Source organism: Astatotilapia calliptera, chromosome 18 (genome assembly GCF_964374335.1).
Source record: "Astatotilapia calliptera chromosome 18, fAstCal68.1, whole genome shotgun sequence".
Classification (NCBI taxonomy): Eukaryota; Metazoa; Chordata; class Actinopteri; order Cichliformes; family Cichlidae; genus Astatotilapia; species Astatotilapia calliptera.
The window spans coordinates 2,404,360-2,419,934 of record NC_137439.1 but is presented as its reverse complement, the minus strand read 5'-3'; the positions used below and the strand labels follow the sequence as shown (position 1 = coordinate 2,419,934).

Sequence of the window (15,575 nt, the reverse complement as noted above, 5' to 3'; positions counted from 1 at the left end):
ACAAACAGAGGAGACAGCAAACAACAAAGAGCAACATAATAATAATAATAAAAAAAGCACCATCACAATAAACTAGCTAGTCATAGATATCAATATTTACTAAATAATAAACGATATTGTGCAGCACGCAAGATAGACAGCGCACAGTGTGCTTTGAGGCAGCAGCCAAGAAAGCTTTAGTCCGCGTCTGTGAATACCCATGTGTGCATACCTGTGTGGATCAGCATGCTTGCATTCCAAAGGTTTCTCCATGTAATGATCTGCTAGGGAGTGTGGGGGGGCCACAGCCCCGTCCTCCAGGGTGTGAAGCGGGTATGGAGGAGATCAAAACTCCAGACATCCACAGGCCCCCAGAACACAAGAGACCAAGGAAGACCAACAGAGGGGCAGCCGCGCCACTGTTCCAGTAAGAGCTGAGGAGAGTCCCAGATGAGGGCTCGCCCAGCAGCCGCGGAGCAGAAGTCAGGGGGAGTTGCAGTGACGCGCCCGTGAGCTCCGCCGGCCCCCAGCTGTGCCTGAGTGACCGAGCCCTAGGCCGAGAGGCCGGGGGCATTTAGAGATGTTGCGCAAATGGAAGAACGCAGTCTTACATATTTGTTTAATATGTGCGTTGAAGGACGTGTCCTGGTCAAAAATGACTCCAAGGTTCCTCACAGCGTTACTGGAGGCCAAGGTAATGCCATCCAGAGTAAGAATCTGGTTAGATACCATATTTCTAAGCTTTTCAGGGCCGAGTACAATAACCTCAGTTTGATCTGAATTAAGAAGCAGAAAGTTAGTGGCCATCCAGGTCTTTATGTCTTTAAGACATTCCTGCAGTTTAACTCATTGGTGTGTGTTATCTGGCTTCATGGACAGATAGAGCTGGGTGTCATCTGCATAGCAGTGAAAATGTATGCTATGTCTTCTAATGATACTGCCTAAGGGAAGCATGTATAATGTAAACAGAATTGGTCCTAGCACTGAACCCTGTGGAACTCCATAATTAACCTCAGTGTGTGAAGAGGACTCTCCATTTACATGCACAAACTGGAGTCTATTAGATAGCTATGATACAAACCACTGCAGTGCAGTACCTGTAATACCTACAGCATGCTCTCAGTCTGTTCTCTGCTGAGTGAGTCTTCTCAGCAGTGACCCTCAGAGGCTGAAAAATAAAACACCAACACCAGCGGCTCCAGCAGGGACTTCCATGTTCAAATTTTACAGCAGAAATAAGCGTGTTCACAGCCTGATACTTTTCTTTGTCTTTATAGATCATTTTCTCCTTCATAACATCTACACAAGTGTCATAATTTTTATAACACAACTGTTTAAATTGCATTAAGGCTTAAAGTTTGTGCTTTTAGGGATGTGTCTGTTTCCTTTTTATGATCTGAATTCTTTGCTTGATTTTAGTTGTTTGAGATTTGAGCTTGTTTCAAAGTCTGAAGAGAGCAGGTGTGAGCTTCCTCCTCACTTTTCAAATAAAAAGCTACGTTTTTCTGTTTCTAAAGATGTAAGAGTTTCAGATTCTTCTTTTATTAACTCCCAATTTTAATTGTTTAATGATTTTTCTAAATATGTCCAGTTTATTTATCCTCTATACGTCGCTTCATTAGCTTGATTTGCGAAGTCATAGTTTTACCTCAGCTCATAATTGTGCCTTTAAGTTTCATTTTTGGAAGGAAGTAAAAAATACAGATGCAGGGCAGAGATAAGAAAAGTCAGCAGTGCTATTTTTATTGATGTGTGTTGACCCGTAGTGATAACAGTGTAATCGAATAAAGCTTAAACATGACAGTATAATATATTAGTGAAGGTCACATTTTTATTTGAGTGTCAGCCTTTATTTTCTGATTGCTTTTTAAATACTTTTATATGATTGTTATTAGTCATTATTCTGACTAGTATTGGTTTAAAATGTGGAACTAACTTTTTCTCATCCTTTAGAGGAAGGTGAGTGAACATGTCCAGTTTGTGTGCACAGCAGCAGGATTTTGATGTTAATTCCTTGAACTCTGTCGCAAAATTTCTTCTTGAAAGCACAACGGAAACATTTCAGTGGCTGACTTCACTGTGTTCAAACCACGGAAACAAAGACTTGAGTGAACTTCAGTGTGAAAATAACCGTTTTATGTGCAGCAGGTGCTCCTGCGGTTTGAGGAGCCGCCGACACCCCGGAGCTCTGCTGCCCTCTGTTGCCCCCTGCTGCTCAGGACCGGCATCACTGCATCCGTGAGATCAGACGCTGTAGTCTGTCTTTACCTCTTATAACTTTGTACTTTATAGCTCACAATCATTCTTGCTTTTATTTTGTAGATTATGGCAAAAATGAAAAGCGAATCCTTAATTTCCATCCTCAGAACTTTGGGTGGGTTTAAAACATTTTATTATCTTTAAATATATATACATAGAGACTATGCCCCAAAACTCCTAAAAACTACATTTCCCAAGTTACCCCCAATCCCGGAAACGCGTCATCACTTGCGACCTTGTCTTCTTCACTTGGTTTTCTAACAGGCGGAGAGGACGAGCATGGCGAATAAAGATCCCGGGGTGAGTGTTTGTGAGTCTCCCGTTTAAACTCGGCTTTAAAGGGAAGTTTTCTGCCTTCAGCTCAGGTTCAACCGCTCCGGGTTTCCCGCGCTTTGCACGCACCTGGGTGACATTTTAAAAGCTTTTAGGTCTGACACGTGAGTCTGATGTAAGCAGGTTTACACTCGAAACCATGTCAGCCAGGTTCCATCCAGCCTGACGGCACTAATGAGGCACAGGTGAGGCCGTGAGAGCCACTCGATGCCGGTTAGCTAGCTTTACACTCAGGTAGAGAGTGGGAGTCGAACATGACGCCGGGGTCCCTTTAAAACTCTCTCAATTATGAAGTAATTGAGTTAACACATGTATACGCATTAGAAGTAAATTCACTGAAAATATTGCAAGTTTCTAGAAGCAGTTACTTAATTCTGCGCATGCGTAACACACTCAGGTGCATCAGGCGTGCAGGCAGGTGAGTCTGCAGTCCCTGATGTTACACAGGCTAATTAACCCGCAGCTAGCGCATCAAACCAAAGAAGCTGCTTCTCTTTAAGTCGAGTTATGTTTTGTGCTTTTTGCATGAGCCGAGTTTAAACTTAGTCCTTAAAGTTCAGACAGGTGATCAGACGTGTCCAGCCTTGTGTTATTAGCATCCTTGTTGCTTTTTTAAAACAGTTTATTTTTAGAGAGAATCTGAGCGTCCTCTAACGAGGTTTCTGTGGCGGGTACATGCAGGCCTTGTAGATATACAGGGAGGGGGGTTGTCCACTCGGAGTCAAGGTCACTGAGTTTTAACCATGAGTGTCCTGCGTGAGCGAGCACGGGGAGATTTACTGAAATCCTTGTGTTTCAGGGTTTTCTGCAGCAGCTGCGGCAGATCGCAGGCAGGATGTCTTCAGGACCTCGGGGCGCAGGACTCGGCTTGAAGCTGCTGATTGGTGCTGGAGCTCTGGCTTACACAGTGAAGGAAGCCACATACACAGGTAACCCCCAGTCACTGTGAAAGCATGAATATTCAGCACAGCTGGGGCTCTGATCCCTGACACTCTCACTCTCCTGGAGTAATCTGTCATATTTAGTGTGACAGTTCTTTAGAGACCTTTTATCAAAGCGTGTCTGTGGTACAGGCTCGAAGCTCGATTCTGTCCTTCATTGATACAAAACACGGGATTGCCTGCAGCTGCTCTGCAAGTTTCCAGCTTTGATTAAGGAAAAGTGGAGTTGGGCTGCAGTTGTTACCCAGCCAGACACAGACGGAGGATGATGTAAATTCTGCGTCTAAAGGTGGTCGGCTCAGGCTTGTGAAACAAGAAGTGATTAAATACGTACAAAGTATTTACTCACTAAATGGTTTTTAGCAGGCAGCCACACAGTCTGCTCCACCTGCAAGCACTGGTGCTAACAGCCTGTTTTTTATTATATGAAAAACTTTTAATGTTTAAAGCTCAGCAGGATGGAAATGGGCCTTTCCTGTATCTGTGGAACCTTCAGGCTGATGGTGGTAAAAGAGAAAATCCACAGCTTTGTGCTTGTATTAGTTTTCATCTTGTTTCACGAACTACAATCTAAAACATCTTCACTGTTTAATTAAAGTCTTTCATGTTCAGATCCATGTTTTATATTTTTATTAGAGCAGCTTAGCTGGAGTCCCAGTTCGCAGGCCTCGGTGCTCCTCAGCTGTCTGTAAGAAGCTGTTTTACCTTCACTTAAAGCCAACTTCTGTGCGTGAGCTGACCACGTTTACAGTAAGGTCTCTCTATGACATCATCAAGGTCCAAGAGCAGGAAAAAACTGCGTGAAACTGAGTATTTAGAGCAGTCTGAGCTTTAGACTCAGGTAGGGCTGTGCGATATGACCAAAGTCTCATATCCCGATAAAAGACATTTATCGTCCTGACAACGATATAAATCACAAAAATGTAACATTTTCTGTCAATTCTGTGAATCTCGGGCAGCTCGACTTGTGTGAAGTGTTTCCAGCTGGGCGTCGTGTAGCTGGAGTCGAGTGTTTTAACCGATGCATGAAACATTTTTAGACATAAGTCGTAACGGCCGCCGTTTTCTTTCAAAGTTTGAGTCTAAGGTTTATTCTTTAGCACCTGGCGGCTCTTTGTTGCTTCTCCTCCGTAAACACTCTGCATCTTTCACGTGATTCAGTTTATTCTGAAAAGTCTCAACAGGATCTTGAGCTTTATTGTGAAAGGTTTACGTGGAAAACAAACAAGCGAACAGCGGAGCCACTTGATGGTGTTACCGTCGTCGTTGCTAACGACAACGCATAAAAACAGGCGCTTGTCCGTCTGTAGTGTGGTTATATTAAATATAAGAGAAAGAGAGAACTTTAAGAAATGAATGTAGCCACTGCAGTGACGTAGTTTATTTTACGACACCACGAAACAAAAGAGCGTGATAAGAAACGACGTTTTTATATCGTCATCTGATATATATGGTTATATCCAACAGCTCTACTCTCAGGTGTTACTGACCACATGTTAAACTTTGGTCACGTTAACGTGAACGTCCACCTCTGGACCAGGTGAAGGTATCAGAAGTTTGTTTTAATCTCGGTGTAACAGGCTGAAGTGTCAGCAGCGATGTCATTCGCATCGTTGCTGTGACGTTCACACAGCAGAGAGGTCTGTGCTGACAGATCTGTTTGTGGTTCATGTTCCTGAGTGGGAGCTTCAGGCCGGTGGAAACGGCTCCGTCAGTTTAGCAGAAACTGAAGAACAGAGCTCAGGGTTCAGTCTGAGGTTGGTCTCCTGTGTGCAGTGGAAGGAGGTCAGAGGGCCATCGTCTTCAACCGGATCGGAGGGATGCAGATGGACACGGTGCTCGCCGAGGGACTCCACTTCAGGTACGAGTCCACACCCACACTGTTACCATAGCAACCAGCTCGTACTGACTGACAGGTGACTGATGCTGCGTGTTGGCTCATATTAATGGGCGTGGCTGTTTGGAGGTGTGGGCGGGACTGTAAAACAGTCAGAAAGTGTTTTAATTCTCTGTTTCACTGCTCCGTGTGCTCTGTTTCTAAATCTTTATCAGCGGCTCCTCGATACATCTCAGGCTCTCTAATCTCATTTTCTAAATTTGACCTTTTCTGAGTTGATTTATGAAAATAGTTTTTTCCTTTTTGAGTTTAACGGATCAGTGTTGGTTAGGCAGCAGGCTTTTCAGGGCCAAACAGTCGTCCGACTTTCTTCCTTTCCATGAAACGGCACTAAAAGAAGTCCTGCAGAGTAGATGGACATGAACATGAAGGTGCAGCCCCCAACACCTGAGGATTCCAGCATTAGTTTAATAAAAACGATTTACGGATGCAGAAAAAACAGATCAGCAAACTAACTGATGTGATTCTGTGTCTGTCTTCAGGATGCCCTGGTTTCAGTATCCCATCATCTATGACATCAGAGCCAGACCCAGAAAGATCTCCTCTCTCACTGGAAGCAAAGGTCAGACGCCTCCGTCGTATAACTGAAGACCGTCTGTGGACGTGTTTGGTTTTAGAGGAAAACGAGTCCAGTTTTCAGTCCTGCAGCCTCGAGGACACATCAGGTTGTCCTCCAAGTCTTAGATTAAGCTTTTAATCATTAAGTGTCAGTAAAGCTGCTTCTCAGCATTGTTGGAAACTCCACAGGTGCAGCTTCATGTTTTCATGTGTTTACAGACACTTCACTGTTTTCATATAACAGCTGGTTGGTTTCAGATAATCAATGAAACAGTAGATCGATATGTTCAGTCAACAGTTTGGAGACTTGGAATAAGCCTATAAACTATAAGAACATACCCACAGATGGCCCCAGTACGTTACTGGGGCCATCTGTGGGTTATTTCACATAAAAACAAAGCTGGTTTAGCTCGCTGACGAATCCGAGGTGTGAATGGAGCCTGTGCAAAATCATGAGCTTCAAACAAGTGCAGTCGTGTGAAGCTCAGCAGAGATACGGCTGGTTAGTCAGCAGCTGTCACAGATGTTCAGCTTCTGACTGGTTCTGTCTCAGACCTGCAGATGGTCAACGTCTCCCTGCGAGTTCTGTCCCGGCCGCTGGCGTCCAACCTGCCCGTCCTCTACCAGCACCTGGGACAGGACTACGACGAGCGCGTGCTGCCCTCCATCGTCAACGAGGTGCTGAAGAGCGTGGTGGCCAAGTTCAACGCATCGCAGCTCATCACGCAGAGAGCGCAGGTACGAACACGCCCCCAGAGCGGCGCGCTTAGTTTGAATCTGTTTAGCCCTTTAAGACCTGCCATAGAACCAAGTCAGTCATCTTTATATTCTTACATGCTGTGGAGCCATTTGTGGGAGCATTTCAAGTTGCTTTACATCAATACAACCGTTACAGCCCAAATTTTAATAATATGTCTGCATTAAGTCCACAGTAACTACAAAAAGTGCAAAAAAGTGCAATAAACTACAAAAAACTTGAAAATCATTTGTTCTTTTTACATATATTTCTAGTTAGAGAAATTTAAGAGGCTTATCCCTCAAAACTGTAAATACAAAAAAGTTTCCAACCACAGAAAGTTTATTTTGAGTGTCTGCATAGTTTTATTTTTGAAATACACCAAGTTTTACATACTGCAGGAAAAACAAATAATTATTATAATTATAAACCAGCACGTGCATCAAAAGAAACTATTTCCAGCTCTGCATCACAGAAACGACACAGAAAAGCATGAAGTCAAACACCAGTTTTAAAAACACCAGTTTAGGCTCAGAAGACCCGGAAGGTAAAAAAACTACATTTTCCGTGAAATGACGTCACTTCGGGTTTCGGGCAGGTCATGGCGGACGTGCGATCGTTCCAACGTAGGAAGTGTTTTGAACAGCTGATCGGCAAAGTGTGTTTCTGGAATATTCTGTTTTTGTTGCTGCAAGTGCTTTTTATGCTGTTTTTGCAAAGCTTTATGTGGAAGGAAACTGTGACCGAGCACAAGCTGATGGCGTAAGATGTAAGTACAACTCCTCCAGTTTCATGTGCAAAAACAATTATTGCGCTAGCTCACGTGGTTCCGGTTCTACAGGGATTTAAAAATAGTTACGCAAAACGGAGCTTGCTGCTCTGCCCGGCTTTAAAGGGTTAATCACGTGTGGTGATGTGGGGTCACACACAGACGCACCTGAGGAGGATCTCAGTCCAAAAAACAAAATAATTATATTATGGAAGCTGTTACATCACATTATTTCTCTGCGGGTCGCCTGTGCCTCTTCGTCTGATAACCCAAAGCTGGGCTGCAGTTCAGTGCGGTGGTTGTTCCAGAGGTCCTTAGACCTCCGAGGTGAGGCACCCCGACTGTTCCCCGATCAGATACCTGAACCAGCTCAGCTCGTGGAGGTGCAGCTCCACTCTGAGCTCCCCTGGGTGTAAGCTCCTTAGAGTGTCTGAGAGCTCAGCTCAGACGCCCTGTGGAGGAAGCTTATTTTGGCTGTTTGTGTCTGCGACCTCGGCCTTTCAGCCGGGGTCATGACCTCAGGGGAGGCTTGGATCCTGGTGCCACTGGTAACCTGAAAGCTTCACTGTCTGGTTCAAGCTCTGTGCACCATTACGCTCTGGTGCTACACTGTGACACTGACCATGAGCAACACTGTGGGAACGACTCACCCTATCCACAGCTGTGGAGTGTTCCTGCAGGGGACCAGTCAGAAGTCCTGACTGGTCCCTGCAGCTCGACATAAATTGAATATTTCAGAGTTCTTGATGATCACTGTTAGTGATCTGACACTGAGGTCTGTCTGACTCCGTCTCCTGCAGGTTTCCATGCTGATCCGCAGGGAGCTGTTTGAGCGGGCCAAAGACTTCAACATCATCCTGGACGACGTGGCCATCACCGAGCTCAGCTTCAGCCGCGAGTACACGGCCGCCGTGGAGGCCAAACAAGTCGGTGAGTGAAGAGTTGCTCAGTCTTTGTCCTGCAGCCACATCGGGCTGAATTTCTGACCCCGGGGACTCGATGATTACTGCGTCCACCTGACGGCTGGTTTTTCATCAGCGTGTGGAGAATGAAATGATTTCAGTTTATTGGAGACTCACTGTGACCTAAAGCTAAATATGTACATTACCCAGATTAAACCAGAGTGGTGAGCTTATAAAAACAGTCACGTAAAAGGTCGTTGGCCTGCTGGGTGAACGATTGTTGTTTGTTCCTCTTCAGCCCAGCAGGAGGCGCAGCGAGCTCAGTTCTATGTGGAGAAGGCCAAACAGGACCAGAGGCAGAAGATCATCCAGGCCGAAGGAGAAGCTCAGGCCGCCAAGATGGTGAGCTCCGCTTTGGAGGGACATGTCTTTAAGATGAATCACTTTTTTAGATCAAAAAAACAAATGAAATCCACAGAGTCACAGTGTGTGCCACAGCAGCCCCTCCAGACCGCCGTCTGAGACTCAAACGTTTGGTTCGTTATAACATTCAGAGCTGAAAAACCTTTCAGATAAAATTATTGAGCCTAATGCTGTCGTTATAATTACCGGATGAAAATAAACACGTTTCTAGCAGAGAGGAGCTGCAGGAGTCGCTTTTTCAAGAAGCTCGTTCATTAAACGTCAGCAGGTGACGTGTTCGTAGAGGAGGCCTCCGGCTGTGGCAGGTTCAACAAAACCTCAAACCCAAGTCAGAGATTACAGCTTCTCCCTGGTAACTCAGACTGACAGATCTGACCAATCAGCGGGCGATTAGAGGTATCTGAGGAATATTAACAGGACACGAGAGCAGCAATCAGCACCTCTGAGCTCAGAAGTTCACGTTAATCACTCGTTTGTAGGTTTATCACAGAGAAACTTCAGTACATGTAACGTCTGTCACGTCACTGAAAGCAGCATAAAACACATCAGGGACTGAGCATGCTCACTGTAACCTCATTTATGACAACGCATCACACTTATTAGCTCATCAGGTAATGTGGCTCTTCCAGCCCGGGCTGTGGGTCCGGCAGCGTCACCCACACGTTCGTGTTTCCTCGTTTCAGCCTCTGATCAGAGACGTGAATCTTTGTGCTGGTGGTGCTTTCAGCTGCTTCTTATCCCAGTCAGGTCCCCACAGTGGGCAGCTCCTCCGGAGTTTGCCTTCCTGACACAGCCCCAGTGGGGTGCGTCTCCTCCTGGGATCAAACCAGGAATCTTAGACTTGCAGATCTCAGGCGTGAGGAAGCTGAGACTGAGTCCATGTAAAGCCTCAGACGACCTCTGAGCAGCAGTTTGGATGGCAGTGTGAGAGCAGCTGTTTCCAGCTGTTGTTTTTGTTAAACATCTGCATTCAGCGCTTTCAAGGATTTTTACGAGTTGGTATCCAAAAACAAAGCGAGTGTGCTTCAGTAAAATCCAGCGCTTGTTGCTGTGTGAGCTCGCTCACCTCAGCCTGTGAGAACCAGAAACACCTCAAACAAACACTTCATCCAAAAATGTGCTAATTGTTTTCTCTGCACGTCAACGTGCGTGCGAAGCCGAGCGGCGACACGCCCGCAGCGTCGATCCCGCTCGTCGTTGGAGCGCTGGGAGTGGCTCGCTCGGCCCGCCGCTCGCTCTCCTGCAGGTGCGTAGCGCTCACTAACAGCCTGTTTCTGTCTGCCGCAGCTGGGCGAGGCCGTGACCAAGAATCCAGGTTACCTGAAACTCAGGAAGATCCGGGCGGCGCAGAACATCGCCAAGACGGTAGGAAACACGACCCGCACCATGTTCGTCTGTTTGACACGTCTTAACCCTCAAAGCCTGAAACAGAATCCCACAAATAAACACAGTCGCAGTTCTCCTCTGCGTACTGTCCCTTTAAAAACGCACAAACAAGCACAAACCCCCGTCACAGACTCCACCCTGCTGACACTGAAGCAGGGGAGAGGAGCACCAATGCTTTTTGTTTGAGTCGAACGAAACCTCAGCAGAGCCGAGAGTCGTGCGCCGCCGATGAACTCGTCACATCACGATTCTCTTTAAACCAACAGGTTTAAAAGTAAACTCGTCAGGTTTCTCAGTCGGACCCTCCTGTGACTCCTCGTGGTGGAGAATAAACAAAGTGAGCGGAGGTGAAAGGCGAGAGGAAATGTTTGACGCAGTGATGCTGCTGTGCTGCATCGTGCATTTACCATCAGCTGTAAAAGAGGGGAGGTGTTGTGACCCGCTGGGGGGTGGGAGCGGGTGGGTTGGCGTGGAAACATAAGTTTCTCGAGAACGAGGTGACGTAGGATTTTGAAATTCACACCAAAGGTGGAGCTGACATCAAGGTCAAAGGTCAAGTCAAACCTTGTGTGTGTCTCCTAGGAGACTGCAGGGTCGCTGATAGGATGATTAAAACGATTGTTTCAAGACGTTTCCTGTGACACTCGAGCGTCACTTCTACTGTGGACACCACAGAGGAAGAGCTGGCCTCCTCTAAAGGGTGGATGCACGGGTGGTGTCTCTCACAAACAGAACACACCTGTTTCCTTTCTTTTTCTCGGTTGTTTGTTTTGTGAATCTTTTGTGTGTTCGGTCCTTTCAGGGTCACTTTGTGCTCGTCTTTCAGTCTTCGATAGTTTGAAACGCTCAGCAGTCATTGGTTGTCAGCTGTGGAGCTCGTCGTGCTCGGCGAGAACAGTCACAGATATTTGTTCTATTCATTAATCACCGGACGTTTGGTTTGAGTTCGACCGTGTTGAGCTGCCATGTGTGATCCAGACCACCAGGTGGCGCCAAGAGAGCAGGAATGTAACAGAAAGCAGGACTGAAACAAAAGGCTCAGACTGTAAACTGTCCTTTTTGTCCTCAGCTCTGACCTTTGACCTCCACTCACGCATCAGCCCACAGCAGGAAATGTCGAGCATTAATTCTGGATTTAAATTAAATGTTTGAACGTTTTAAAAGAACGCAGATGAGGTGGAAGAGGCCGAAACGATGATGAGCAGCAACAGAAGAGAAACGTGGCTTCATCGAGGCTTTAAAGTTGACTTTGCATCAAAATCACGGGGAAAACGTCGGGTACTTAAAGTGACGAGCAGGAAAAACAAACCTTCGTGAAGCAGAGTGATGCACTCACACAAAATACAGTCAAATCGTTGATGAAGCAAACATGTTAAACAGGTCGCTCAGAGGAATGAAAGCACAAAGATGTTTCAAAGAGTTTGAGACATAAAATCCTGAGAACCTGACGAGGGAGGAAGCCGTGAACAGACCTCATCGCGAGCTGTGACTCATACATGGAAACTGTGGAAGGCAAGCAGAAAGGAGATGGAGCCGCTCCGCCCCCCTTCAGACACAGGTGAACCTCAGCAGCCAATCAGAGCAGAGAGCAGGTTGATGAGGATGATGAAAACACAGATATGTTTGAGTTTTTATTCCGATGTCAGCCGCAAACGTCTACCCAGCGTCCCACCTGCACCGGCCTCATCCATCAGCTCTCTGCTCAGCAGATGCTGCTGCTTGTCTCACAGTGCAGCTAAAAATGGAGCCGTACACTGCAGCAGCCACTTGAAACCTTTTTCTTCCTGTTTTACTTTCACACATTTTGACCAAGATCTGCAAGTTTTACTTACATGTATAAATGTTAAGGAGCTTTACAATTTGGAAAAGCTAAACAAACTGAACAGCAGTTGGTGACGGTGGGATGGAAGAACCTTTTAACAGGAAGAGACTCGCAGCAGAGTCAGGTGATGTGTACAGACCCACAGCAGCATAACTAAGGGAGGATTCAGGGTCACCTGGTCCAGCCCTAACTATATGCTTTAGCAAAAAGGAAAGTTTGAAGCCTAATCTTGAAAGTAGAGATAGTGTCTGTCTCCTGAATCCAAACTGGAAGCTGGTTCCACAGAAGAGGGGCCTGAAAACTGAAGGCTCTGCCTCCCATTCTACTTTTAAATACTCTAGGAACAACAAGTAGGCCTGCAGAGCGAGAGCGAAGTGCTCTAATAGGGTGATATGGTACTACAAGGTCATTAAGATAAGATGGGGCCTGATTATTTGAGATTTTGTGACGAGGAGGATTTAAAATTGCGGTGAAGAGAAGTTGATGTGGGTGAAATCTCTCTGGCTCTGCTCCGTGTCGGTGCGCTCGCCGTCGCTGTGGCGTTTGCAGCTTCATTCAGACTGACTGCCCAAATCCATCAGAGCTAATGTGATGGTGATAATTAGCAGTGACTGAGACACCGTGCGAGTGTTTGTCTCCACCAGAGGATCACTGATGACGCTCATTCATCAGCAGCTCTGAGCGCCTTTTCCATGGCGGCGTGATCGCTCTCACGCGGCAGGAACGTCATCGGGCCCGGGCGTTCGGCTGGCGTCATGCGCCTCCTACATGGATGGCGAGCGTGCTCGGCAGCTCTCGCTCTGCTGTGAATCAGCTCAGTGTTGAGACTCGGACAGTGTTCCCATTGTGCTCGGTCAGGCCCGCAGGCTGCCTCCCACCTGTTTTCTCTCTGCTCACTCTGTGTTTGACCTGCAGGTGGCGCAGTCCCAAAACAAAGTGTACCTGAACGCCGACAGCCTGGTGCTCAACCTGCAGGACAGCAAAAGCTTCAAGTAAGTTCACCTTTTTCACTGGACCAATGAGGTCAAAGCTCTCGGTTACTCAGTGCCGTCTGAACACAGACGGTCCGATGAAGCATGACCCAGTCACAGAGACGCCAGCTGAGTGTGGCCACGTTTGAAACCTTTAAGTTTAACTTGTAGTCCTGCGTCGAAGCCCCGACGCAGTCTGCGCTGTTTTCTGCGGTCGCATGTTGACCTGACAGGAGTCGATGCTGGAAGAGTCTAAACTCTGGAGTTGCTACAATAATGAGGAAGCTGCATAAACAACTGCACATTAATATTTACAGCATCAGTAAAGAGTGTCTGACTCGCACGTATATACTTTTTTTTGTACTTGATTTAGTTTTAGTGTTTGATGTCTCAGCCTGTGGTGTTTTAATGAGTAATTGTGAGGTCAACATTGTGAGCTTTTTATGTAAACCTGCTGACAGAGTCTGGCACCAGTGCCCAGCCCCTAGTTTACACAGATGGGATCTCAAAGTCCGATTAAAACCCACAAACGTGACATTGTTTTTGTTTCGTGCACGTTGTGGGGTCTGCCGCGCTTCAGGCCTGGATTTACGGGTCTTTACGAGGTCAATCGGAGGTGTTTTTGGAGTGCACACCTGCACAATAACCACGATGTTGGCGTGCTGTCCACGGAGCGTTTGTAACGTTTGACTCTTTGTGTCTTCCAGTTTGTCGCTCTCGAAGAAGTAAGAAGCTGCTTCTCATCATTCCTTCAGTTCTGCTTCTGCAGAAAGAAAACCCCTCCGGTCTTCTCCCGTCTTCTCCCCGCCGGCCCTGTTTACCTCCCACAGCAGGTTTATCGGTGATCCGCTTCGTTTCCATGACACCGAGCCTGACTTTCATATCTGATAATGTAACATTTACAGACGTTTTTCTCCTTTTTGTAGAATCAGGAAAAGCTTTTTATTTGTGTGAAGTAGTTCCTCTCTGATGCAGCCTTCTGCTTTTCGGAGCTTTCGAACTTCCTCTCATGAACACTTTTCATTAGCACAGCTTAATTTCTGCGTGACCTGTCGCACAGCGCAGTGCTCAAAGTAACAGTTTGACGTGTCGCTCTGAACTTTTCAAACACTATCAGAACGTTTTTCTGTTACTTTGTCAGAAAACTCAAACAAACAAACTCTGGTCTCCGGCGTTAAAGCCGCCCTTTGCGTCTGACGTGTGATCGTAAATGCAGGCGTGTTGCCGTCAGACTGCAGGAGGACGATAGAATGAGTCCACCTGTCCGTGCTGACGCAGTCCGACAGGGAGCAGGTGAGCGCTTCGGCCTGGCGCCGCCTCGCGTGAAGACTCGGAGTCCAGAGGCTTCCTGGACGCCGTCGGCAGGTCAGCTGCGGTGAGTCGGCGCTCGCAGCAGCTTTTGTTTTGTAACACTTCAATAAGCGTCTCATTCAACATAAAACCTCAAACCCTGCTGAGTCACCGTCGTTAATGCCAGCCAGTATTTGTCAGTGCGCCTCTAACACACCGCAGTTTGTTTGTATGAACGGATCCATGTTTGAGCACTTACACAATTTATACTGAATAAATATGAAGTTCTTTGGAGACTTGCTGCATTCACATGTTTTTATTCACTCTCCTTCTGCTCCACTGGTGGATGTTACACACAGTGAGGTGACCACAGGCCCAGTGTGACAGGAACACTGGTTATTTTGAACTGTGACGCATGCAGAGCTAAAAGACGGAGCTCTTGATGCTCCTTAGTGCTGACGGTCTTATTCAAAGGACTTTGCTCCACTTAGCACAGCGAGCCATGAACGTCTGTGTAATCTGTAATCTTAGAGAAATTCCTTCTCAGGTGTTTAAGATTTGGAGAATCGAGGACCAATGAGAGCAAAGCTGCAGCAACACAGTTGATTTCACAGGTTTGATTAAAGTACTTGGAGGCGTTTACAGTGATGTGACCAAACTAAGCACTGCTTCCTCACCCTCCTCCTGAGAGGGTGAGGAAGCAGCCGAAAGTCAAACATGTTAACTGAACATCAGAAAGTGTGAACGCCTATAAAAGCAAAGGTTTGGGCAGGTTGCAGATGTGGAACGTTGGGCTGTTTGGTAACACAGTGACACAATACATCAGGAGTGGATTTCCCAACGAGTTCACCCCAGGGTCAGACCCACAGTCCTCAGAGAAACCACTACAAACCCAAGAGCGCCAGACTCACAGGCCTCTGTCAGCATGTCAAAGGTTAAAGTTCATGGAAAAGACTGAAAGCACAGCTTAGGTTTGAAAGCTGCATCTGAGCCAACCACAAGACTTCTGGAACGATGTCCTTTAGACAGACGAGACCAAAGTGGACGATGCACAAACACCTCAGTGAGCACGGTGGAGGAGGGTTTGGGCTTGTTTTGCAGTCCCTGAGTGGACAAATGAGATCGTGAGGCCGTCTGTCCCTCAGCTGAAGCTGGGACCACAACAGGACGATGATCCGAGCACAGCAGCAGATCTCCACCAGCGAAAGAAAAGAAGCTGCTGCTGCAATAGTTCAGAGTTCACTGTGCACAAACACACACCTGCAAACCTCAATGAGCTGAATCAGAGCGGCAAAACCATCACTGCTGC

General features: G+C 46.7%; 1 protein-coding gene across 2 annotated transcripts; it reads left to right on the top strand.

Annotated features, from left to right (window-relative positions):
- Positions 1 to 2,399: 2,399 nt before the first annotated feature.
- Positions 2,400 to 14,562, top strand: LOC113010316 (prohibitin-2-like). 2 transcript variants are annotated; one of them, XM_026149349.2, is made up of 10 exons: positions 2,400 to 2,538; positions 3,371 to 3,500; positions 5,289 to 5,373; positions 5,892 to 5,971; positions 6,521 to 6,705; positions 8,273 to 8,402; positions 8,673 to 8,776; positions 10,085 to 10,162; positions 12,921 to 12,997; positions 13,684 to 14,562. In XM_026149349.2, exons 1-10 carry the CDS (start codon positions 2,518 to 2,520, stop codon positions 13,703 to 13,705), a joined length of 912 nt encoding a protein of 303 aa, XP_026005134.1. In that variant the 5' UTR covers positions 2,400 to 2,517; the 3' UTR covers positions 13,706 to 14,562. The 2 variants fall into 2 exon arrangements, with proteins under 2 accessions (XP_026005134.1, XP_026005135.1); XM_026149350.2 differs by having other exon boundaries at positions 2,510 to 2,756.
- The last annotated feature ends 1,013 nt before the right edge of the window (positions 14,563 to 15,575 follow it).